Below are 27,742 nucleotides of genomic sequence, written 5' to 3' on the forward strand. Positions count from 1 at the left end.
CTATACTGACTGGAATATTGCTCTCTGAACATGACTGCATTCAGGTTTATTAAATATATCTTCTTCTGTTTCTGGAGTAAGCTGGAGATTATTTTTGACTGGAGAAAGTGGGTCTGGTTTCTTACAGGAAGGAAGCTTTTCAGAATTTCTGCAAAATACAAGAACACAATTATATGGCACTTTGTATTTAGATTTTTAAGGAGGAGAAAGGCAACAAATATCTTAAGAAAAATGTTACTCAGTTGGATAAAGGGACACAAATCGTACAAAAGTAATTTTCTATTTATATCCATGAATTGTAGCATATATTCCATCTGATTCACTGGGAGAATCCTCCTCCCTGCAAACCTGCAAATTTGGTTTATTTCTCAGATTCATCCCCAATTCAGGTACCCTGGGAAATAGCACACACCATCTGGCACTGAATGGCAATTGTAAGGAAGGAGCTTTTAGTCCTCTTTTCAATGAAGAACTTATTTAAATACTGACACGATCCTTTGCTTGGGTTACTTGTTTAGGCATTATTTTTCCCATTCTTTGGGTTACTCTGAGAATTATAATCACTAAAGGAAAGAACACATGGATAGTAGAGAGAGGGACTAGACTTGGGATTTTATTGGTAAAGGGAACTTTTTTTTTTTAAAACCCTTAACTTCCATCTTGGAGTCAATACTATGTATTGGCTTCAAGGCAGAAGAGTAGTAAGGGCTAGGCAATGGGGGTCAAGTGACTTGCCCAGGGTCACACAGCTGGGAAGTGTCTGAGGTCGGATTTGATCCTAGAACCTCCCATCTCTAGGCCTGGCTCTCAATCCACTGACCTACCCAGCTGCCCCCTAGAAGGTAGTGATTAACAAGGTTTGCATTAGTTGAGTCATAGCAATAAGATATAAATACAATCTTATATTTCTATAGTGCTTTTCCTTTCTTTCCTCCCTTTTCTTTCACTTTTCTTTTTAATTTTACAGAAAACCCATAATAAGGTAGGGAAGGCATTAATGATTGTGTACCTTAGATTTTCAACTACTCTATAAAGATTATAAGTGATTTGCAAAAGTCTTAAAAGAGGGAAGAATCAGGATAAAGAGTGAAGTTTCTGAATGCCATCTTTACCTAGATGGTGGTGCTACTTTAGAAGCTGAGTTTGCATATTTTTCAGGTGCTTCCTAGAGGAAGTAAAGAAAAATAAATTTCCCTAATAACAAAAGGAAGGGGGCAAAATGGTATCAGGGAAGAGAAACATCAAGAAATATAAATATAGAAAGAGGGAGGAGAATTTTTTTAAATTAGAAGATACACACTTCTTAAATTCAAAATTTTTCCACAGTTCACTGATTTTGATCTGTAGTCCTGGCTTGTTTTCAGCATTGTGATGATTTCTCTTCTGTGCACTTGTGAGCTTCTTGCTTAGTCCACTGACTTTGGCTGAGACTAGTGGTTTGATCTTATTTGTAGAAAGAGATCCTGTTGAATTGGATTTGGAGAGCCCAAGAACCTGTAGTTTTAAATGCCACATAAAATTAGCAATATCTCCTTCCTATCTTTAACATATTTCATACTATACTTCACACAAGTCTTATCAAGATCAAGTTAATATTTTACATATTACTTTGTTTTAAATGGACATCCTTCCGATTCATTTCACTTGACTGCAAATTTTAAGATGGTATTCATTAGGTCTTTTATAATTCCCTACCAAAATGAATTTCCAATTATCGTTGAGATGAAGAAAAAAATGGTAGGTTTTCTCAGAAAGAGTAACTTGACAAACACAAGATGTCACTATTCTCTTAGGAAAGGAGTGCTCCAGTGATAGGACCCTAGGATTTGTAATCATTTGATATTTTGCTAAAAAATAAATTCATCAACATTAAATATAATCATCACTATCATCATTTATTTACATTAGACAATGGAAAAACAAAGAAGCATAAAATATGATCCTGGTCTTTGAGAAAATTAATCTAACTGGGAGAAGACAAATTATAAGCAATAAAAAAAAGCATATTCTGCCCTTATTAATTGCAAAGTGCAAAATAAGTGATACAGGCAAGAAATACTTAAAAGTTTGGAGGAAAGAGTATCTCTGTTAAAAGGCTGGACAATCAGAGAAGTAGGACTTAAGCTGAGCCTTGAGAAAATAAGACAAGAAATGAAGAGAGGACATTTCAGATAAGAACAGAGTAAGTAAAAATTCAGAGGTAGGATACCTGAGGAGCAATAAGTAAACCAATAACTAAAGCAGAGGTTTTGTGAAGGGAAAAGCAGTGGGAGGAGAGAGGCAAGGGAGGTAGAGAATTGTATAAGGTCTTGAATACAGACCTGGGGCAGGTTGGCATTGTAAGGAACAGTTGGCACAGAGAAAGTTTGGAACATTGGAAAAGCAACTTTGAGTGACAGGAGTGGTGGTTGAAGGGAGAAAAAGAGGCTTGTGGGAGAAAGAACCTTGGGAAAAGGGTCTTCATCTCTGGACTCTGAAGGAGACGGAGGACTTTTACTTGACCTCTGAAGTCTACCAAGACTACCTGAGGGTTTCCCTAGATTTCTATTTCCCTGAAGACTTGACAGGTTTCTTACTTCTTAACTATAACATCTAAGAAGAATTTAAACATCTGCCAGTGGCTAGAAGGGGCCTCTGGACCCGACAAGCTTGCTGGGCCAACCTCGAAGACTCATTGTCCTGTCCTGTGCCAGTTTAAGAGAGACCCTCATAAACCTTCTGTCTAGTTTAGTTTAGCTAGCAGATAGAGGAGAGGGAGTGAAAACGCCTGGCCAGGTTCCAAGGACCTCATTTATTGTTGTGACAGGACAGGGCTACCTAACCGTACTCACCTCACCTAACATTGATACTTCAATATATTAAATTAATTTATTATCAAATCAGCAGTCAGATAAAACTCCTTTGGGGACACAGTGGCAATAGAGGGAAAAAGAAGGATTTGGGAGAGACTGTCTATCAAGCTTTGGCTACGCAAAGTCCAAGACTGCCAGTCATTCAGTCTTTCCCCAACAGGGTTGGGTTCAGTAAGGGTTTTTTGGGGGTCCAGGCAATTAAGTTAAGTCCTGGAAAACAGTTTATACCCAAACCCAAAGAAGCCCCTAACTTAACTGGGCACTGACTTCTGTCTATCTCTGTCCTCTACACCAGTCACAGAGACAACCTCTTGATACCCTCTGTTGTAATATAAATTAATACAATGTTTAAGATTAGTTATTTGGGAGACTTAGCAAGCGGGGCTGGAGAATTCTAAATGGAATGGGGAAGCAGGAAGTTTTGTTTCTCTCTCTGAGATGGACTCCATGTTGGTTGGGGACAATTTGTAACTAACTGACCCCCTGGGAGACCTCAGAGGAAGTGGAGTTTGTATCCTAATATCCTGGTATCCCAGTTTATTGCCTTGTCTTGTCTCTTACTTACCCTTCCTCAGAACCCTGATAATATTTAAGTTAACCCTCAGTTTTCCCCCATAAAACCTCTAAGTAAAGGTGAAGAGTTCCACAATTAATGCTCCACACAAACATGAGCCCAGCTATTCAATTAACATCTTTGGGACATCACAAAATACAGCATCAACTTTATCTCTTGATGGACTGATCTGAGATCAATGGACAAGAGTGAGATTTTTTGGGATTTTGGTGAGGAGCTCATGAAAGCTGGGTTATTTCTTTGTAGACCTTTGCCCCACCCATATCTTGCTAGCAGTTTTCCTTTCTTTTTAGTTTTTTGAATTGCATTTTAACTGCTTGTAGAAATGCCTGTACTTAGGGGCAGCTGGGTAGCTCAGTGGATTGAGAGTCAGGCCTAGAGATGGGAGGTCCTAGTTTCAAATCCGGCCTCAGACACTTCCCAGCTGTGTGACCCTGGGCAAGTCACTTGACCCCCATTGCCCACCCTTACCACTCTTCCACCAAGGAGCCAATACACAGAAGTTAAGGGTTAAAAAAAAAGAAAAAAAAAAGAAATGCCTCTACTTGAGGGTATTATAATATCATTCTAATAAGAAGTTTGAACCTTGGGCTCTAGGTGATCCACTGTACCAGATATAATAAGCTAATAAGCTGAATTAGAGGAGGGATGAGGAAGGTTATTTATGCAAAGAAAGAATGGGAAGTAAACTCCATGGTTTTAAGATTGGTAACTGGGAGAATATGATGATATTTGAAAAATAATAAAGGTTTTTGGCACGGGGGAAATCTGCTTTTATAAGAAATATGCTAACTCAGGGAGAAATTCAGTGCTGAAACAGGAAATAGGTCAGAGTTAAGAGTAGATTTGGGAACAAGCCATGGAGTTGATCTTCTAGGGCACTAGTATCAAACTCAAATAGAAATGGGGTTATACATAAGGATCCTTGCAGACCAAACATTGACTTAGAAAACTACATATTAACATTATGTTTTACTGTAGTTTTATTTGGTTAAATATTTCCCAATTACATTTTAATGTCATTCTTGGCAGTATTGCAGGACCAGTCTCTGACACAGTGTCAGAGAAAACAGCTCTAAGCCATCATGTTGAAGACAAGATCTCTAAAAAGGAAAAGAATTTACAGAGAGCATAAAGCAAGGTCACTATGACAACTACATTTGAATATTAAATAGCTACCTTAAATTTTCACTAAGTAAAACCTAAAGAATACCATATTAAATGACTAACACAGACAAGTAGATGTTGATTCCTTTTCCTCTTTTGTTTAGCCTTTCAAGCCCTCATTTATTCAATGCCTTAGGAATTCTATGAATAAAAAAACAATTTACCTTGTTCCCTAGGGTTGAGTCTTTTCTTTTAGCAAACAGAGACAAATGTGAATGAGAGCTCTGTGACCTCTGATTATGAGATGGCTTGGAACTACAGTCAGATTCCTTAAAAAAAAAAAGTATTTATATGGATGAGAAGTTAGTCAATAAACAGGTACAATAGTGCACATCTGGTGGAGCTTTGAACTGATCTAGCCATTCTGGAAAGCAACGTGGGACTATATCCAGCTATTTATACCAGTAAGCACATTGCCCCCCAAAATAAAAACTTATGGGGATCTATATGTTTAGACATATATAGTGACTTTTTTTTTGGTAATAGTTCGGAATTGCAAATTAAAGAGCTACCTTCCTATTGAGGAATGGCTAAAGAAATCATGTTATATGAACATAATGGATTATTATGTTATGAAAGAAACAACTAAACAGACAAATTCAAAGGAAACTATATAGATTTATGAACTAAGGAAGAGCAAAGTGCGCAGAAACAGAACAATTTATATTTATGTAAAAGTTTAGAACTGATCAATGTAATGATGAACTAAAAGAATGAAGATAAAACATGCCACGTATCTCCTGACAGTCAGTAAACTTAAATACATTTTTGGCCAAGGCTAATATGAGAATTTTTTTTTTAGGGTTATACAGCTACGTACAATGTACTTTGCTTTTTAAAAAATCTACTCAGTGTAGGAAACTAGGAGGTACAGATAAATAAAAAACTTGTTCATTGAAAAATGAAATAAAAAAAAAGAAAAATATTTATAATGACAATATAGAATACTGTCTAATACTTATGGTGCTCAGGTGAATCAAAATAAGATATTAGGTTGCGTAAAGTTTTAATATTAGACTTATTATATTTTAATTACTTGAGAAATGGCAAAATTGACTAATATATGATAACCAAGTTAAACAAAATATTAACAAAAACATCCTCTCTTTAACCATTTTTATATAGGAATATATTATATCATGGAAGCAAGAAAATGGATTATGTTACCTTAATTCAATGTGAAAAAAAAAAGTGTAAAGTACACTGTTTACTACTCCATTCCCTCTGTTTATATGATTACCGGGAATGAGATAATAATTAGCTATTCTGGCTTAATTAGAAATTGTACTACATACACATACCCTACCCCCATGGGGATGGTCTATATGTATTTTATGTAGTACAATTTCCAATTAAGCCAGAATAGTTAATATACTTATAAATATATAAATAAATAGAGTTTATTTATATATTTATATATAAATTTATTTATAAATTAAAAATATACCTAAAAAGAAAAATGATCTGAATTGTGCTCTTTCACAAAAGGATTATTAAAGAAGACAGGAAAACTGAGTGGAAATATATTTCTGAAGTTCTAGCAGCTAAAAAAATACAATAAAATGATCAGTGCCATGTCCCACCCCATGGAATATCAAATACTAACAAAATATTTATTATGTATCCATTTGTACATAAAAATTTTCCAAAAAATTTCACATACTGCTTAGTAGATAATAATTCCATAATTTTGAAAACATAAACAATTGAAATAGGAGTGCACACACTAATCTAGGAAGAATACTTTGATAGGATTTCAATTTCACCCAGGAGGATACTTATCTACCAATGTGGATCAAGAACCACCCACCTCATACCTTCCTCATTTATGGTTTGTGGTCTATCTTTCTATTGAATAGGATATATTTGCATTAAGAAATTCTATAGCTTTCACAGTTTCACACAATGCAAATCACAGGAAAATGACAAGAGGTGAGTTTTCATGGATAATGAAATCATATTCTTTCACAGATTAATATAAAAAGAAAGCTTTATTAAATGACTGACCTCTGAGTCGGAATCTTTGCTTGATAGGTGAGAGAGCCTTGAGGAATCCAAACTGTTCTGTGATAGTTCCAAGCTTTCCTGAGACTGTGAAGAACATTCCATTTCAGGAATGGAGACTGTTTCACCATCAAAATCATCACTGCTTTCTTGAGACAAACTAGACATTTCATTATTATTCTTAATCAGAGGGGTTGAAGGTTCACTTTTTCTTGAAAACTGTTGCAAAACTACACTTGGAGATGGGCTAGGAGTCCTTGAAAAATTCTGCAGATTTCCTGACCAACTAAAGCAACTTCTTAGTGTTCCTAAGGTGGGTGGTGAAATTGTCCTTGTGAATTTATTCTCAGAAGAAAGAGAATCATGATCAGATGCTTCATTTATATCATCCATATTCTGATCACCTGGATTCTGAGCTACATCTATATCAGTAGGCTTCTGGCCATCCATATCATCTGATTCATTTAGCTCAGCCTGCACATCTGGGACAGTAGTGTCACAGACAGGTTGGTTGCTTCTGTGTTTTGCTGTGAAGTCAGCTGCATCCACAGAATTACAGAAAAACCTAAAAGAGTTCAAAAAGTCTCATTAGTGCTAGGAAAATAGCAATAATGGTAAGTGTGAGTCATATTCAAAGTATGAACTTTTTTTTCCAATTTAAATATTTTTAGGAGGTAAATATATTTTATGTATACTTGAGTGATACATTCAGTCTAGAGCTGGATAGAACTTTCATTTTACAGATAAGAACACTAAGGCCAGAGAGGTTAAATGAATATGACCCAGTTCACACAGGAATTATGGGTCAGAGGTAGAATTAGAACTTAGGTCTTCTGAATCTAGAACAAGTGTTCTTTTCACTGTACCATGCCAATGCCTCATTGTGGCATGAAGGCAATCTACAGTGTTCAAGTTACTTCAGGGTAACTAGGCTCTATTAGATTCTGTAAAGATAGAAAGGGTCTGAGTAAATGTCCACTTCCTGTCATATCAAGATCAGTCTAAAGATCATCACTTCCTAAGGCTGGTAATAAAGTGAGGAATTCTGAGTGCTCCACTAATTCACTGAAGACTAAGCCTTAGGAGGGATTATCTCTACTGATAGGGAGTGGGTGAACGGGAAACTCACAATCATAAAATCAAGGATCTTTTGAAGTGAACTATATTTTAGAGAAAGAAAAAAAGTAAAATGACTCATTTCTCACAACTAATCATTTGAGAGGAAATGTACATTGATGAAAATATTGTGGAAGTTATGAGGTAGAATCTGGGTTCAGATCTTGGTTTACACTTCATCTATGTGATCATGAACAACTCATTTAATACCTTTAAGCCTTTGTTTCCTCATGTGTAAAATAAGAGTAATACTAGTTTCACTACCTACATGATGGGATTGTTTTGACATTTCTGTTACTATAGCTAGAGGCAACTATAGTTATGTGTAGTGTATTTTTACTAGTTCCAATGAATACACAGATGTTCTTTATCTTATTCTCAATAAAATTGCTTTTTGACTCCCAAAAGGGAAAGAATTATCTATCACAATACCTGGAAGATAGTAAACATTTAATAAATTCTCTATCTTTGTACCTTATAATGTCTAACCCAGTGCTTTGCATGTGGTTGCTCTCAGTTAAATATATCTAAGAGTAACAAGGCATCCTAGAAGCCATCTAGTCAATATGTATCTGATAAAAAATACCATCTACAAAATCTCTTAACTTGTAGTCAACAACTCTTTGTTCACGGCAGCCCTGTTCCATTCTTGGCCAGCTTTAAGTGACTATAGTTTTTTTCTTACATCAAAGCACAAATCTCTTTGTAAATTTTACCCTGAAAATTCAACTTCTGTTCCCAGGGGTCAAATACATCTGATATCTTACACATGAGAGTCCTTCAAATAGTGAACACATGTCACATGCCTCCCCTAATTCTTTTTAGTTTCTCCCAGATAAGCATTTCTAGTTCCTTCACCTGATCCTCCCTGACTGCCCTTCTGAGACCAATATTTTTTAGCTCTAAAATGTGGTATCTAGAACAAAATAAACACAATATTGCTTAATAAACTCCTGTGGCTTCCAATACCTCTAGAATCTAATATGAACTTTAGTATTTAAAGTTCTTCACTATGATCCCTTCTGATCTGTCTGGTCTACTTAAACTTTATTCTCTCCTCTCAAAACACTACAATTTGGCCAATGTCCTCTATACTGTTCTAATAAATGAGAATCTATCTTTTGTCTCTGTCCGTGCTTTTATACTGACTGTCCTCCATGCCAGGAATGGTCTATAACCTCAAATTCATTTTTCTTAGAATCCCCAAGTTTCTTAAAGATTCAGCTTAAGTGTGATGTACTGTGAAAGAACTTTCATAGCTGCCCATTCCACAAATCTCTATTAATTCTGCTTCCCCCTGTTGATTATTTCCTATTTATCTCCTATATACCTTGTTTGAACATAATGATTTGTGTTGCTCTCTGCCCTCTCCCCTCCCCATTAAAATTCAAGTTTTTGTGTGTGTGTATGTCTGTTTGTCCCTTCCACTGAGTAGGGTACCTGGGACATGGTAAGTGCTTAATAAATGCTTACTGGCTGACTGACAAGGCCACTATCCTAGTTCAGATGCTCACTACATCTTTCCTGGACTATTGCAAGGGGTTCCTAAATAGTCTCATTGTCTTACATCTTTCCTTTCTAATCCAACTTCTACATGCCTTCCAAAGAGATATTCTTGAAGTACAAGTCTGACTGTAGCATTCTCTCACTCAATAAACCCCAGTTCTCTACTGCCTCCAGTACAAATTTTAGATTCCTCTATTGGGCTTTTATAGTCCTATCTTTGTCTTCACATTCTTGATTTAAATTGACTTTCTTGCTGGTCTTTACACAGGACTCTACACCTCTCATCTCTAAGGCTTTGCACCACTCTTTTCCATGCCTGGGATGCAATCCTTCCTCCTCTCCTCTGCTTAGAATCCCTAGTTTTCTTCAAAATTGTGCTCAAGCACGACTTTCTACCTAATACTATTCAAAGTCCTCCCAGTGCTACTTACTACCTCCTCTATTATCCTTTATTTATTTTGTATGTTCTTTAATATACGTGTTATTTCCACAGTTACAAAGTGAGTGATTTGAGGATAGAGACTATTTTATCTTTGTCTTTGTACCCCTAGCTCCTAGCCAATGGCTGGAACACAAAAGGTATTAAATTAAGCTTGTTAGTGACTGAAAGAGTAGAGTTGAAAGAATAATAGATTCTGTTAATATGATTATACCTGCTTCTAGTCCCCGGAACCACAATAGCACCACTTTCTTCATTTCTCTTCTGCAAAAAGGATGCAAATTTGTTTCTTACTTTAGGCTGAGCAGTCAAGGTTTCTTTACAGGAAATATCATGTCCTGTGTCAGGGATGAATGCTTCAGAAAACTTCAGTGGCTTCTTATCTTCACAGTTCTCTTTCTTGGTTTTCTTAGTAGTTGAAAATGAATACTGGGATAAAAGATCATCTTCTGATAGTTCCTCTAAACACAAACATAATGTGCAAAATTGTTTAACTTAGAGGAAAAAACATATTCCATTGTATGTATAAATGTTCTGAGAATGGATTTATTTATTTTTTATGACTCACTTCTAGTAGCTAAGTTAAATGGATCACATAAAAAGCCCCTTAAAGAGTTTTTGAATTTCACAAATGAGTAAATAAACATTTAATGCCTATTATATCTGCAATTATATAATGAATGACCCACACCAAAAATTTAATACATAATTAATTTTGTCCTATTTTTAAATGTTAAACAGATGCTTTAGGCATTCTGTTGGAGGAAACTTTGCACATATAAATAAATGGCCTCATGGTAATGAGAAGTCTAAATAAAGAAAGTACAAACATAATAATTCACAAGCAAATGTGATTAATTTAAATGCTTTGGTTTTCATAACAACAGCTCTAGATGCCATACGCTGAATTTTAAGTGTATTTCTTTGAAAAGTACATGGTATGATTATATCATGTAGTTACATCTCTAGTTTCAAATCCATTCGTTTGGTCAGTATTTAATTAGTGTGTACACTGGCCTTGGGTGGAAGGCGAAGAGATAAAAAGCAGATATGAAGATAAAGTCAACAACTTCAAAAAGCTTATAGATCAATGGAAGAAATAACATGTATATGTAAAGGTTTGTTATCTCAATGCACAAAGATGATAATTGTCCCATGACATACCATAAAGAATGACAATAAAAAGAGGTAGAGATTATTTCTAGCTGGGGCAGAGAAAAGATCAGAGAAGACTTTATGGAGAGGAAGCATTTAACCTGTGTCACGACTTGGTAGGATTTGGACCAAACAGAGATAGGGAAGGTTGAAAAGGGAATTCTGGACACAGGGAAGAGAGGAGGCAAAAAAAATAATTATTAGGCTAGGAGGTATTTGTGTTTTGCTTTTATTGTCTTAGTAATCACTAGTGGGATAGTAAATGTTTGCTGAATTTAATTGAATAGTTGGAGAAAAGTCTAAAAAGGTAGGTAAAGACCATGGAAGACCATGAAGGTTAAGATAATGCTTTATTTAGACTTCATTCTGAAAATATTGAAGAGTCATACATTTTTTGAATAAAGGTATAAGAAGATTATCATTATGCTTTAGGAGTATTAATTTGGCAAGAGGGTCTCAAATGTACTAAAAAGTGGAAGCTACATTATATAGTTAAAAGAACATAAGATTCGGTCAGGAGCCCTGGGTTTGAATCTTGAATTAAATATGTTTGTGACCTTGAGATATTATTTAACTGTTCTGAGCTTTTGTTTCTTTCATCTGTAAAATCTTAAAGTTTGACTAAATGATTGCTAAGATCCTTTCCAGGACTGATGACTTAATAAGTTTAGGGACATTCACAATAGTCCAACTTTCTGGGATAAAGGGACTTTAAGCCAGAGCAAGGGCAATGGGAATCAAAGGAAGAAATGGGTGTATGAGGTTGCAGAAGAGCAAAATTGACAGGTTTTGGTGACTGAGGGGAAAAAAAAAAGTTAAACATCTATGAGGAGGCAGCTGGGTAGCTCAGTGGATTGAGAGATGGGAGGCCTTAGGTTCAAATTTGGTATTAGTGGTACATCTAAATAATGTTGAGTAATAGAAGTTGAAATGTAGGAAGAGAAAGAAAGGAGCCAAAGGAATCAGAAAGAATATCTGGAGGTGGGGAAATCAGGTGATAGTTCAGCATAAAGGAAGCTAAGAGTTTCAGAAGAAAGAAAGGCGTGGCTAACAGTATAAAATACTGCTAAAATACCAAGGATGAGAACAGAAAAAGCAACTGGATTTGGCGATTATGCTATCACCAACAACCTTTAAAAAAGCATTTCCAACTTAGTACCAGGGACAAAAACAAATGAATAATGACTAACTTTCACAGTTTTGTCCCTTACAGGGGACAGATAAGAGTTGGCCCTGGAGTCAGGAAGAGCCGAGTTCAAGTTTGACCTCAGACACTATTTGTAGTGACCCTGTTTCAGTTTCAAATGCAAAATGGGAATAATTATAGCATCTAATTCTTAGGGCTGTCATGAAGATAAAGAGATAATATTTGTAACGTGCCTAGCAAAACTTAAAATGAAATGTAAATGCTAATTATTATTATTACTATTATTATTCCACCATTAAAAAGTATGAAATCTTTAATTTTTTTTCTAACAGAAACAGGATATAAGTTTTCTCCTCTCTTTTTTTTTTTTTGTCATTTATATCCTGTGGGGAAAGACAATGAGGTAGGTTGTAAGTTTTGGTACAGAGAGAATATCTAGTTTCTAGAATTACTCTTTCCCTTTATTTATCACTATTTAGATAAGCTCTGAAAGTTAGGTAAAAAGTGGGGAAAGTGTATGGGTATGACACCTCACCATAATTATTTATAAAAATTTGAACAAGGACAGGGGTAAGACATTGTTTAATTCTGTGAAGGAAAAGCCAGAACCAATATGTCTGAGTTAAAAGAAGGCTGATTAGAGCCATATATAAATGGAAAAGGCTATTTGGAAATACAGTTACTTCCTTGTTACTGGCAGCGAATGAGTGGAGACTGGATGACTTTAGAGCAGGATGACTGCAAAAGACTGCACCTTTAAGTAGAAGGCTAAATTGAGTGGATTTTGAATTATTTCCTAAACCTAAGATTCTATGACTTTATAATGACTTTAGGATATAGAAATCAGAAAAATCTAAACAAATCTATCTGGATTATTTTGTGTTAGAAAGCTACCAATTAACATTTCAATAGCCATTTTAACTATGTAGGTGCACGTTTATATCCCTGTATGTGTGTGCATAAAATACGAAAATTTGGGGAAAGGCAACTATTTAAATAAAGCTGATCTAATCCTAAAACATATGTCCAATCAATCAACATTTATTAAGTACCTACCATCTGCCAGACACTGTGTTAAGCATTCTATCCTGAAGGAAATTATAATAAATGATGAAGACTCAGGTTCAAAGAATAATAAAGTTAATATAATTAGCACACAGTTAAATGATGACACTAAATATGTTTGTTATTCAAATTTATGAAACAAAAGTAAAAATTATTTAAGGAGATTTATTTAATTGTTTATGTAGTTAATAAGTATAAATTGCTAAGGGAAAGAAATGGGAAAGAGAATGATATAAGGCTTAACATGTAAAACAAAAATATCAGCAAACAATCCCAACCAATTAGAGAAAAGTATCAGGTTACAAAAAAAAAATTAGTGAAGGCTTACCCTACTATTATTACACTCTTATAATGTTTCACAAAAACAAAATACCTACCACTTCTTGTTCTTTTTATAAATAGCTGCTTCTTTGGAAGATTAAGTCCCTTAGTACTGATAATTCTCTCAGTGCCAGCAGTAGTACATCTCTCTGGTAAACATGTAGTATTTGTAATAACATCTAATTTAGGCCTAGGGCAATGGTTCCTATTCCAAATGCTATTCACATTCAGTGGTTTCTGACTAGGTGCTTTGTCATTCCACCCTTGACTTCTTGAATGGTGAGGCTAGAAAATCAAAAAAACAAAACAAAATACAATACCCATATGAATGGGAAAAGTCAACTTACTTTCCTTTTGTGATCAATATAAATTATATATAAAGTATATAAATATGATAAATTACCCTTGTAAAGAACAGTTGTTGAAGATACACCTGCCCCTTATTAACATTTCTACTTTGGCAGTCTTACACTTTTCATGAAATATCTTGTGTTCCTAGGTCTTTTTCTCTTCAAGGAAGTGTAAGTGACCTTGATTGATTATCTCTAAGAAACAAAGAATAGGCCTGACCAAGATAGTAGAATAGAGAACCTTATCTTAACTGTTATTGCACAAAGAAGGCCTGAAAATGTAGTTTTTTTTAAATTTGAGGAATAATTTAGACAAAATATGAAGTAAAACAATACTCTTTAATATTTTTCTATTGCTAAGTGAGCACTATTTAAACATTAAGTTCAGTTTGGTGGAGACTTCAAAATATACATTCTCTATTCATCTAAAAATAAATGTCATAAAACAATATGTATAACAACTTTTCCCTCTTTTAGAACATGATTTAGGTTTAAAGAAAAATTATTTTAATTATAAAACTGTAATTCATGTTAGATGCATATATGGTATATTTCTATTGCATTATTAAATAAAAGGTTCTCTTAGGACAATATATACATAATATATAAGAGAAGCCACCTTACCAAGGCCAATCATTGGGAATAAACCAGGAGGATGGCCCCAACCCACTAGGTAGGATGGTTGCAAAGCACAATGTAATAGAAAGAGAACTGGGTTGGGGTGTCAACAAATCTGGAATTCAATTCCAGTTTAGCTACTTGAGGCATGATGGAGAAGTAGCTAGCATGCTGGTCTTGGGAGTCGGAAAAAATCTAGGTTCAAATCCTACTTCTTACCTTTCTCTTTATCAAAAAATTGAGGGGGGTAGATTCAATGGCTTCTATAGTTCCTTCCAACACATATCTGGAATCCTATTATGTTAATTGTTACCTGATGGGCAAGCAGGCATGCAGTCACTTTATTTCTCTGAGACTCAGTTTTCTCATATATAAATTTAGAGATTTGGGGTAGATTATTTCTGAGGTATTTTTCAGCTCTAAATTTTATAATCAGATTGCATGACAATAAGATGCAGATAGATAAAACTGAACTGGTAATTAGGTTTGATTAGAGGCATAAAAAAGGAAAAATTAAGTAGCTTGCTATGTAATTACAAGAATTTTTTTTCCTTAGGTATCTGTGTAGAAAGAAAAGGAAGAATCAGGCAGAATTCTGAATTTCTGAATATTTGTGGCTCTAGCAAAACTATACTTGAAAAATATGAGGCTACTTGCTGTCCTTACAAATTTGACATTCCGGGCCCAGAAAGGGAAGAAAAAGATACTTTAGGGTTCTTTGAGCAAGAACAAGTCTTAAGAGTCACTTTTAAGCCTTCCAAATGTCAATAGCAATACAGATTTGGGGTTAGAAAGGATTTAAAAGATCATCTAGCCAAATCTTCCCATTTTCAGGTCAGTCTTCCAATAACATTTATTAAATGTCCACAATGTACCTAGCTCTGTGCTAGGGATACGAAGAAACACAAAACATGTTCCTAGGCCTCAAATGAACTTACAGTTTAATGGAGGGAGATAATATAAATAACTATGTACAAACAAGAGATGTATATGGTAAATTGAAGATAATTAACAAAAGGAAAGCACTAACACTTAGGGGATTTGGGAAAGGCTTCTTGTATAAAGTAGAATTTTAGCTGGGATTTGAAGAAAGACAAGAGGCAGAGATGGAAGAGAGGGCATCATAGTGAAGGTGAAGAATAAATTAATATATAGCTCAAAGTAATATAGGTAGGAGACAGCTTCTAGGAATGAAAATAAGATGGTTGGTCAAGGGTACAGAAATCAAATAGTCAATCAAATAATATTCTTAAGTGCCCACCATGTTCCTGGAACTGTGCTAAGTGCTTACTGGTCAGAGAAGTGCAAGAAGAAATAGGAAAGTATCAAGTTACAGAAGACAAAGAAATTTCAAAAAGGAATAGTTAGATCAAGAGTAACATGTCATTAAAAAAAAGTCAAGAAAGATGAGGATAGGACAAAAGCCCAAACAACTACAGCTGTTAACATAAACCTGAATAAAAAGCTATTTCAAAAACATGTTTGTTGATGTATAATATAACCATATAGTGCCTTAAAGTTATTCTTTACCCATGGATAGACAATGTAACTTCTACAAAGACAAGCTATAGCAAAGCAAACAAAGTTGTTCACTTTTAATCTTAAGAGTAAAAAATCATTACTCAAACTTAAGGACTAATTAGGTAAATATTTACCAAATGAAGACAATGGTACACCTTCAAAAATTTATTGAAATATGTTCTTTAAATGGTAGTAAACAAAAAATGTTACCGTAGCAGTGTCTGGGTTATAGTTATCAATTTGTTCCATTGTATTTATATCTTTATTACCAAGTGCAATTTGAAAGGCAGTGGTATCATCAGTATATCTAAAGGTCAATCTAATTAAGGAAAAGCAATGAACCGCATTATCTACCATAGAAAAGTCTATCATTCAATAGGTGAAAATATTATTATCATTGACAATAAATGAAAAATCTATCTATCTATCTATCTATCTATCTATCTATCTATCTATCTATGTGTATATATATATATATATATATATATATGTATATATATATATAACCACATGCTTAGTATACACAAGCTTGCTTTCTTACACCAAGTTCTTAATTTACATATTTGCATATGAGTGAGATGAAGGAGGGAGGAAGGACAAGATTCTGGGGAGTGCTTTGTCAGGCTGGAGCCCTAGAGGACTAGATATCTGGGAGTTCCTAAATGAGAAAGGATAGTCTAAGCAGGTAAAGGTAGCCTCTCCTACTGTATTCCTACATCTTCAAATATCTCTCTTAATTTGCTGGGCTATTAAGAACCAATATTATCTTTGAACCAGAACAATGACCCTAGGGATACATATTACTCTCAAATTAGTCCTCATTTTATAAAATGTTACATGTCCAGCTTTAAGTAAATGCAAAAATGATTCATATGCTACCGTTAAGTGATTATTTGTAAACTAAAAGCTTCTTCTAAAATGTTACCCTGAAAGAATAACTTAAATAAAAAAAACCAAACAGATAAGTTTAAAAAATAGCTAAGACCTAAATTTCCTTATGCTAGAATGTGTTACAGAAAACATTTTCAATACAAGTATAGATGAAGGACAGTAAAATTCCACCATTCAATTCACAAAGGATACTGTCCAGCATAATGTAGTGTATCTGGATTGATGTCATCTTCATAGGCATTAAGAGGAACAAGTTTCCTTTTGATGGGATCGAAAACTAGCTGGTAAAGAAAAGTATTGTTGGCTCGAATAAATCCCTTGATATATTCTTCTGGTACTGTTATATTCATCTTAAGATAATGCCCAATTTTCTTGATAACCTAATAACGGACACCAAAATGTTACTCATGAGTCATCTTCAATTAAACAAGAAAACAATGACATTATCCAAATACCTCGAGGTTTTAATAGTGTGTTTTATTGTAACATTGGGGAGGATAAGAAAATAAAAATGACTTATTCCTGCATAAATAGTTACAGATGGGGAAGCCCAGATGAAAACTAATATCAAAATGACAACATCTACCCTCAGTTTGCATTTCTTCATACAACAAATTAATTTATTTGGAGATTTAAAAAATCTCTACTCAAAAGCTCTTAGGTTAGAAACAGTTAACTAATTTAGTTGAATTCCCTAAAGATTATTTGCATTGTCTTAAATTGTAAAATTTATTTAGAGGATAAATAGACCAGTGAATTTAGTTATTCTGGTGAAAAATTAACAAATTAGAATTTTTACAAAGGCAACAAGAAATAAAGAAAATAAAAGATGTATAATTAGAAAGGAATCAATTCTATTCTTGATTCTACAAAGTATCTCTCTTTAGGGCTTTCTGTATCGAGCGCTCCATTTTTTTTAAAATAGAAAATAATACTTCATTTCAAACTAAGGCAAAAGTTAATTTAGAAAATATTAAAAGGATTAATGCATTGCTAGTGGAGTTGTGAACTGATCCAACCATTCTGGCTGGCAATTTGGAACTACGCTCAAAGGGCTACAAAAAAATGCCTGCCCTTTGATCCAGCCATACCATTGTTGGGTTTGTACCCCCAAAAGATCAGAGATAAACAGACTTGTACGAAAATATTTATAGCTGCGCTTTTTGTGGTGGCAAAAAACTGGAAAGGGAGGGTATGTCCTTCAATTAGGGAATGGCTGAACAAATTATGGTATATACTTGTGATGGAATACCAATGTGCTAAAAGGAATAATAAACTGGAGGAGTTCCAGGTGAACTGGAAAGACCTCCAGAAACTGATGCAGAATGAAAGGAGCAGAGCCAGAACACTGTACACAGAGACTGATATACTATGGTAAAATTGAATGTAATGGACTTCTGTACCAGCAGCAATGCAATGACCCAGGACAATTCTGAGGGATTTATGGTAAAGAACACTACCCACATTCAGAGGAAGGACTGCAGGAGAGGAAACATATAAGAAAAACAACTGCTTGAATGTATGGGTTGGGGTGGACATGATTGAGGATGTGGACTCAAAACTACCACACCAATGCAACTACCAACAATTTGGAAATAGGTCTTGATCAAGGACACATGATAAAACCAGTGGAAATGTGTGTCGGCCAAGGGTGGGGGGAATGCGGGGGGTGAAGGGGAAAGTAGGAGCATGAATCATGTAACCATGTTAAAAATGAATATTAATAAATGTTTAAGATTTAAAAAAAAAAAGGAAAATATTAAAAGGTTCCTAGCCACCAATGTGAGATGCATTATGTTGAAAATGAATGAATCTGAAGCTTTAGAATAATGATATACCATGTTTTTCTAAAGGAGGTAAGGTCATTCCAATGTGCAAAATTATTACCTATTGATAATACATAACAGTACCAAAGGAAATAAATAGGCTATTAATAGACTGGGTTGATTTATGATTTCATCAGTTTAGGGAGCTTTTTTCAGTCACTAGACCTGTTCTACTAATTGCTTAATAATAGGCAAACGTTCTATAACTTATAGATTTAGAAAGTTGCTTGGAGAGGAAGTTAGGTGACTTGCCCAGGATCACAGTCAGCATGTGCCAGTAGGCCTGAACCCAGGTATTTTGACTCCAAGGCTCTATGCTGTATAACAATGCCTTTCAGATGTACTAGAACATTTCAAATCTATCTTCCATCAACTGGTTTACTCTATTACTAACTATAAAACAAACTAGCCATAGAGACTAAGTTTGAACTGAGTAAAATGATGCATACCTTTATAATATCAGGATTATTGGCTATTTTTAGTAGTTTGCAAGCCTTGGCTAAGCCAATCCCATGGAGTGATGAGAGATAGTCACAGCCTGACAGAATACACATGTAACGAAATTTTTCTTCCGTGAACACATCCCCAAGCTGTCTGCACATTCCTAGTCGAGCCTGATCAATTTCCAATCCATTTCCTAGCTTGTCCATTTTTAAAATCACCTTGAGTGAAGCAGAAGAAAAAAAAAGAGTTAATCTTCAGTCATTTTTCTTTTATGAAATAGGTCATTAACTAGTCACAGTATAAGTGAGAATCATTTTATTCTCTTGCCTAATGCAATTATTTTCTCATTTAAACCTCATTCACAATACCACCAAAATGCAGAAAGGGAAACAAAGGGAGAGAAGTGACTTGTTCAGGTGCCTTCACTAGAACTAGAATCAAATGTTCTGATTCATCCAGTATTGTTTAAATCTCGTCATATCTCATAGAATTATTATGAAGATCAAATAAAATACATGAAAACATTTTTAAGAACATAAAGCATCATAAAAGATAACAGATCTAAAAAATTGAGAGTTTACTAGGAAAAGTACCAAAATTCTACACATTCTTGGGCAAACAACAGCAATAGATTAAAGCATAAAGACCTTTCTTCATTAACACCCTATAATAATTTTTTAAGTGAAGCTATTAAATTAGGTAATTCTTGGGAAGGAACAAGTTAAGCCCTTCAAAGGCCATACTACCAATCTCAACAATAAAAGTCATCTTTGGATGAAATTTTAAATACCTTTTTACACCCAAAAGCTAAAAGGTCAGAGTCCTCTGTGATTATAGCATCTACAATCCCAGTTTTGTTGAGGTAGGCCAACTGTGCATCAGCTTCATATGGAGCAACTATACAATCCACTCCCTGAGACCGTGCAGCCTAAAGAAAGAGATCAGTGTGAAGAGTTAAACAAGTTACCATGTACCTACAAGGTCCCTAACACTGATTGACTGTATCAATAAACCCTAGAAATTCAATGTTCAAGCTGTAATAGAGGGTTTTAGAATTTGAAAAGCATTTAGAGGTCACAGTACAAGACACAGCAGTATAGCATATCTAATATAATCCCTATCAAACACAAGATCATTTGATTATTAGTTTTGATATTAATAAATTTGTAATTTTTGCAGTTTCCTTTGGAGTAGAAATTGTCCACATTCGATATCTGCATAAGGAAATCCCTTACTATACCACCAGTAACTAAGAAATTAGGGCAATATATATGTTTGAGAAAAAGGAAAATTACCACACAAGTTCTTTTTTTTTAAATGAAGTTATTTCTAATTATTTAACTTAAAATTAAAAGGAATAAGTAGATAAAATAAGTTTCTTGGCCCTTAGGTATTATAGCACAGAACTCTATACAGAGTCTTCATCAGCTAGTTAACTAGGCCTCTAAAATATTCCATTTCATTCAAGTTGTTGTCCTAATCCTTAGAACCTCTCTCTAAAGTGGTTATCCTGGTTACTTTTGTGCAAAAACTCTAATTTGTCCTTGTAGCTTCAGTGTACAGTACAGAGCTTTATACAAACCAGGAGCTTAATGTCTGTTAAATTCAGTTTTCCTTCTTCCTTGGACCTGTATTTAAAAGTCTGTTAGAAGAGTCTTTCTTTTCTGGAGAAAAGTGCTAGAAAAATGCTTATCCTCCTTTTCTATTACCTTCACCCTCCCAACAAATTTCAATAAGATTTAGTTAATTTTAATATTAAACCAACACAATAACCCATTTGAGCTTACTTTAATTACTTGGTGGGCCATGTTATGTGTGATATTAATAGATCGGGCAAAACATTCCCTGGCTTCTGTAATTTTTCCCTCACGAAGAAGCTGTTTCCCTTTCAGAAGGTTGGTCTGACGTCTTCTGCAGGTGAATATAATATTGGTCATATTCAGTAACCTTCATTATAGCAGAATGTGACATGTGCAACAAGATTGAAAACAACTTGAGGGTAGGTACTACAATGTCTTATATTTCTTTGGTATCTTTCAAAAGCATAATAGCATTGTAAACAGCAGTCATTCAACAAATGATTTTTAACTATAATAGTCTATGTATCTCAGGGAAAAATCACTTGAAGTCATTTTTCTTTCAGATTAAAAAAGACCCTAAGATAGTCAACTACCTTCCACAATGAATGGTTTGCTATTTCTGGTAATCTAGTTGTTGGATTATTGATTGTTTAATTTGGAATTAAACTAAGCCAAGTCAACAGAGAACAAGCATAGGGTAAAGGCTCCCTAAAACCAGAACATAATGAATGCATTCTAAGTGGGAAGAGGAAATACTAAAATACAAGAAATAACTTACTCTCTTCGAGCCTTTTCAACTTCTTTTTTAGATGGCAAGGTACAACCATCAAATACCAGAACTGGCTTGATTCCATGAGAAAGGAGCATACTTACAAATTTCATACAAAATGCCACATATCTGTAAGAAGAAATAAAATAGATTAGCACATACATTGCCAGTTTTAATAGTGAAAGGACATACAGAAATCAAGCATTATTGAAAATAAAAGCTTTTTACTCAAAAGACAAGGCTTTGCTAATTCATTTGCATAATGTTAAAAGGATGATATAAGATCATGAACTGTGTCACCTCATAAAACAGTGAAAAGTAAAGGAAGAAAAGAATGTGCAGAGAGCTTGAAGTTAACTAAACCACACTGTTTTCAAAACATTTATTGATGAAACCGGAAAAAGAAACAGACATGAAATAGAACACTTTTGTTTTTTAAAACTCTTGCCTTCCATGTTGGAAACAATAATGTGTACTGGTTACAAGACAGAAGAGGAGTAAGGGGTAAGCAATGGGGGTTAAGAGACTTGCCCAGGGTCACACAGCTAAGAAGTGTCAGGTCACATTTGTAATGCAGGGTTGCAGCAAAATCCCTTGCATTTGCAAACCAACTGTAGCAACCCCTGGCAGTTGGAGGGAATAGAATGTTGGCCGAGCCAGAGTGCTGGTCTCATGGGAAAACCGTTAGAGCTGGTCTATAAATATCCCTGGAGTACCAACAGTACCAACTGAAGGGCTTTTGCTTTTGGGGCTTTTTGGGCTTTGCCTGATTTCCCTTGACATCCTGCTATTCCCTGGATTTCCCCATTGGGCCCTGGGAGGAAGGTATTTTGGTGGGTGGAAATCGTGGGAGTTAGCTTCTAATAGGTAGGCAGGGACAATCTAAAACCAAGCCATCACCTCATCTAGAGATCTGCTGAACCTTATTAGCTCAGGGCAGTGAAATTATCCCTGACTGAGGGAGCCAGCCTCCCTCAGCTTACCCTTGGCATTAATAAACCCCTTTGGCTTTATACAAAGAGCTTCTGGTGAATCATTTTGGCCACTACTAGGGCAAAGGCTGAAGAAGGAAAAGAATAACTTTTCTTTATTTCTTGAGGGCTAAACCAGGCATCCATCTTGGGCAGAAAGTGACCAGCTTTCACTCCCTGGAGGATTCATTTTTCACGGGCAGGAAGGGGCCTCTTTATTCCTCCCCTCAAGGGAGCTTAGAATAACAGCAGTGAGGCAGAATAAAACCTTCAGCTAGACCCATATAATCTCTAGCTGACCCAATTCATCTTATATTAAAGAAATAGCCTCCCTGCCTGAAAGACCCAGCTGGTACAACCCAGTGCCCTCAAGTACAAGCCTATTGACTTCCCTTTTATTTCATAACACATTTGAACCCAGCCCCCCCACACCCCCTAGCCATCTCTAGGCCTAGCTCTCAATCCACTGAGCCACCCAGCTGTCCCCCAAATAGAATACATTTGTTGGCCTTTCAAAGCAATATATAGTCATTGAAGACAAGGAAATATCTTAATATTGTGCAGTGTGCCCAATATGTTAGTTCCAAGAGGAAGCAGAAATGGCACTTAAATGGAAGTTAGGAAGAACAGCTGTAATTGACACATAAGAAACCACTGTTGGAGCCAGACTTTCTTTCTACTGTTATTCCCCTGAGAATGCTTTATTTCAGGCCCACCACTATACTTGTTCCACATACACAACATTCCATCTCCCATCTCCATCCTTTTGCTCAGGCTAGCCTTCATGCAGAGACAATGATCTTTCTCACCTCCATTTATTAGAATCCCTAATTCCATTAAAGCCATCTAATACATGAAGTCCTACCTGACCTACCTCAAATTAGTTCTATTTTTTAAATGTACTTAATATTTACTTATGCTCCCCATACATAAGGATAAGTAGGGTGTCTACACTTCTGGTGATTAAATCTAAAAATAGCCAGGGCAGAGTTAATCCCATCTTCACATTTAACTGTGAACATATTGTTTCCCCCATAATTATTGAATATGATTTAAAAAGCTCTTAAGGGACTGAAGATTTACCTCAAAGAATATAAGCTTTCCTCATCCCTCTTTGTCCCCCACCCCAACCTGTCCACCCTTCACACAAAGATGGCATTATAGAAAACAAAAAAGGTAAATGAGGGCAGCTAGGTGGCTTAGTAGATAGTGCTGGGCTTGGAGTCAGAAAGACTCATCTTCCTGAGTTCAAATCCAACCTCAAACATCTTGTGACCGTGGACAAGTCACTTAACTCCATTTGCCTCAGTTTCTCAACTATAAAATGAGCTGGAGAAGGAAGTGGGAAACCATTCCAGGATGTCTACCAAGAAAACTCCAAATGGGGTCAAGAAGAGTCAAACAACTGAGCAACAACAACAAAACTGGTGAAATGTTAAATATACATGATCTGGGGGCAGCTGGGTGGCTCAGTGGATAGACAAAAGGTCCTAGGTTCAAATCTGGCCTCAGCCACTTCCTAGCTACGTGACCCTAGGCAAGTCACTTAATCCCCATTGCCTATCCCTTACCACTCTTCTGCCTTGGAACCAATACCAAGTATTGATTCTAAGACGGAAGGTAAGGGTTTAGAAAAAAATTAAAGCAAAATATATATATGATCTAATTTTATCCTCATAAACTTATTAAGTAGGTATTATTATTCCCATTTTATATATGAGAAAACTGAACCTCATAAGTTAACTTGCACATTGTCAAATAACTAACAAGCATTAGAAATGAAAACTGAACCAAATCCTGACTCCCATTTCAATACCCTTCACACTATATCATGCTGTCTCTCTCAATGTGTCATTGTACAATCTCAAAATTAACCTTGAAAATATGGAGAAACAAAACAGGCACCTTTTGGTGAACATTTTCCTAGTCTAGAATTGCCTCATAGTCATACACCTGAAGTACTGAAAAGAAAATACCCTATCATTTCTATTGTTTGTTGACCATCCCTCACCAAAACAGAACAACTGATGTGGTAAAATAACAACCTTAAAGGCATTCTTCAAACAAGATGTCTCCTGTCTATATTAAGATCACTCAAGATTCCTTGATAAATGCAACCACAAATTCTACCTATGTTGAATGTTTTTTGCTTACCAATATGATATACTATGGTGTTTGTTACTCTCATGGAGGATGTCTTACACAAAATCCACATAAAGAAGTATTTCTGATGGAAAGTTTTTTTTTTCAAAATTCCTATACGCAGATAGCATTTTTCAAATTCTATCAAACTAAGGAATCATCCAAATAAGAGGTGTCTAAAATACACTATAGACTGAATGTGGCCCACAACACTTTCACTTGGACCATATTAAAATGTAATGGGGGGGGGGCAGCTGGGTAGCTCAGTGGATTGAGAGTCAGGCCTAGAGACGGGAGGTCCTAGGTTCAAATCTGGTCTCAGACCCTTCCCAGCTGTGTGACGCTGGGCAAGTCACTTGACCCCCATTGCCTACCCTTACCACTCTTCCACCTATAAGTCAATACATAGAAGTTAAGGGTTTAAAATAAAAAAAAAATGTAATTGAGAAATATAAAGAAATAATAAATTAAGCTATTAAAAAATAAAGATCAACCTGGCAATCCATGCAGGCAGGAAAAAAAACCAAAGAGATGAGTTCTATTACCAGGATTATGACATGCAGCAGGATTAGTACACTGAAGTGTTAAGTAGCAAATATTATCTTAGTGAGGGATCTAAAGTTGAATCAGAAAAGTCTTCTCAGTTTGGGAAATCATATAGTACTTTCAAAGACCCAAGTTTCCTTCTTGACACAAAAGTTCATGTTTTTAACACTAAGTCCCCTAGGAATGTTCTATTGCAGTGGAACCTAGAACACCACAGGGATCTTAGAAAAACCAAAATTGCAAAGGACTTGAAAGGACAGAGGAGTGACAAAGGTGGGTTTTAATCATGCTATATTAACAATTACAGCTTACATGTAAGAAATGGCATTATCAAAGATATGCATGATTGGAAAAGAGAGGTAAACCAGTTATATTGTGAAAGTAAGAAATAATAGATGAATAATCTGAGTGCTAGACTAATAACCATAAAATATTAAAATACCTAGAGCTGTGTAGAGAACCTATGGCACACGTGCCAGCAAGGGCACTCAGAGCCCTCTTTGTGGGCATGTGCACCATTGCCCCAGCAGTTCAAACCAGAGTTCATTACTAGAAAGCTAGAGGGATGTGTTATAAGCAAAAGGGCCTAGGGAGATATAGGTCTACAGTGATGTGAATATATCTATGTATTCTTCCTAGTTGTAGATGATGGAGGAACACCAACCCCAATCACCCTTGATGGTGGTTATAATTTCCCCTTTTCTCTAACAGTTGCCCAAGGAGGACCCAAAAGGTAGGTGGATGGGTAACCCTTTCATGTCCAACCTGGGGTTGGATTAATTACTATAGGGCTTTTGATTTGCCTTGGATCACGTTTGATATCTGACTGCGTTGACTCCCTCCCCAAGAGTCATGATATAAAGCCCACTCAGGAAGGTACTTGTTAAACTCTCTTATAATCTATAATCAGGGAAAGGATAAACAGAACAGGAATGGTGATTGGAGACCCTGTCAATCTAATATCTATAACTAGTTGACAATCAGAACTGGAGGCTATTGATTTAGTAGAAGCTGGAGCTTTATTCTCCACTACCCCTCTGGCCCAGCCTGGCCACAGCCAAGCCAGAGAATAGGGACTGTTGTTGATGCAGCTGTGTTGTTGATCTTATTCTCTCAGCTTTCTCACTATCAGTGTTTGGTGATGTACTAGCTCTCACAGTCTTCAGGAAATATTTTGATTCTTCCTACCCTCTTCTTCATAGACCTCCCAGCCTCCTTTTACCACCCAGAGACCTAGAGACCTAAAGAGCTAAAAGATCCAGATACCTAAAGACCTAAAGAGCCCAAAGACCCAAGCCCAAAAGGCCAAAGACCCTTTCAAGGGGTTGTCAGGGTTATTTATACTGCCAGGCCAAATGACGTTTGCCCTTGGCTCACAGAACCCAGGAACATTCCAATGTCTTCCAACTGCCTTCCCTGTCATTCAAGGTGGCATCCATCATTTCCCAGGATATGAATATAACTGATGTGGGGCTGGGATGCTCTCCTTCCCCTCTCCACACGTGCCTGAGGACATTTCTCACATCACTTGCCCATGTAAAAGGTTTGCTATCACTGACCCAGAGGATCTCTAGAAAAGAGAATATTCTCTCTAGTTTCATCATGGAAGGATATAGAAAAGAACAGCCTACCATGAGAAAGCACAGATGGGGTACAACCTGCATCAACGGAGAATACTACACTATAGCTCTGGCTCTGTAGTCAGTGACCTTGGATTTTGATTTGGTTTTTGGCATTCCTTTGTGACTCTAGAAAAGTTATTTAATCTTTTCAGGCTCAGTGTCTTTATATGTTAAAAAAAAAAAGGTGGGGGTATTAGATTAGATAGCCTCAAAGGTTCCTTCTAGCTCTGGATTTATGCTCCTATTATTCACAGAAATATTGGGAGTAATATGAGAATTAAAAAATAAGGATCCAACCTGGATGAGATCATCATTGATCATTTCATCTATCTGCTTGCTTCAGTCACATCAGTTTTATATATGTTAAACATACTTCTTATAACTGTACTCTGATATGTTCCTATTTAAATGATTGCCTTAGCAAAAAATTAAAACAAAATTTTGCCTTAAATCTCCAGAGGGCAAGAGCTTACAAATTTGCCACAGAAATATGTAACTTAAGGTGAAAGGCTGTGAAACAAGTGATTTTAAATGTTTAATTTAAAGTTCTTTTTCAGTCTTCTTAGATTTGAGTCTCCTTTACAAATTTCTTTCATTCAATAACATGAGCTTACTTGTAATTTCTCAACACAACAATCTATTTTCATGCCTTTGGGAAGGGAAGGGTTTATTTTGAGGGAAAATATTCTTGACTTCCTATGGACTCAGATATAAATATATTCTACATTGTTTGTTATGCTTAAATAATGTCTGTGTTCCATGAAAAAAGAAAAGACAAGACTTGACAACATATTAGATATGTGGGGTAATGATGATAATGAAAATTCAAGCTTTGGTGACTAGGAGGATGGTACCTTCAACAAAAAGCCCATTCAATTTTGCCACTTAAAGAAAACAATATCATTATAATTAAGAAATAATCAATATGCACAAAAATAGATTGCTTCAGACTTACTGATCAGTAGGTTCGCCTTTGGCTAGCTTTTCAGCACAGGCAAAAGCTCCTTTGTGAAGCCAACAGTATGTATCCACAGCTACCACTTGCCCTTTATACTTCTTTATATGGATGGGTTCAGAAGCCTCTTTGATAAACTGAAGCAAACCTTGTATCCCCAT

At 35.6% G+C, this 27,742-nt stretch overlaps 1 protein-coding gene across 1 annotated transcript; it reads right to left on the minus strand.

The window, feature by feature from the left end:
- Nucleotides 1-27,742, minus strand: EXO1 (exonuclease 1). The gene is made up of 13 exons (XM_044674981.1): nucleotides 27,582-27,742; nucleotides 21,355-21,474; nucleotides 20,784-20,907; nucleotides 19,787-19,924; nucleotides 19,002-19,214; nucleotides 16,919-17,106; nucleotides 16,046-16,142; nucleotides 13,403-13,631; nucleotides 9,873-10,119; nucleotides 6,601-7,162; nucleotides 4,758-4,862; nucleotides 1,301-1,494; nucleotides 1-148 (listed from the first exon to the last, which is right to left on the minus strand). Exons 1-13 carry the CDS (start codon nucleotides 27,740-27,742, stop codon nucleotides 1-3), a joined length of 2,526 nt encoding a protein of 841 aa, XP_044530916.1.

The sequence above is a fragment of the Gracilinanus agilis genome, chromosome 4, assembly GCF_016433145.1.
Source record: "Gracilinanus agilis isolate LMUSP501 chromosome 4, AgileGrace, whole genome shotgun sequence".
NCBI lineage: Eukaryota > Metazoa > Chordata > Mammalia > Didelphimorphia > Didelphidae > Gracilinanus > Gracilinanus agilis.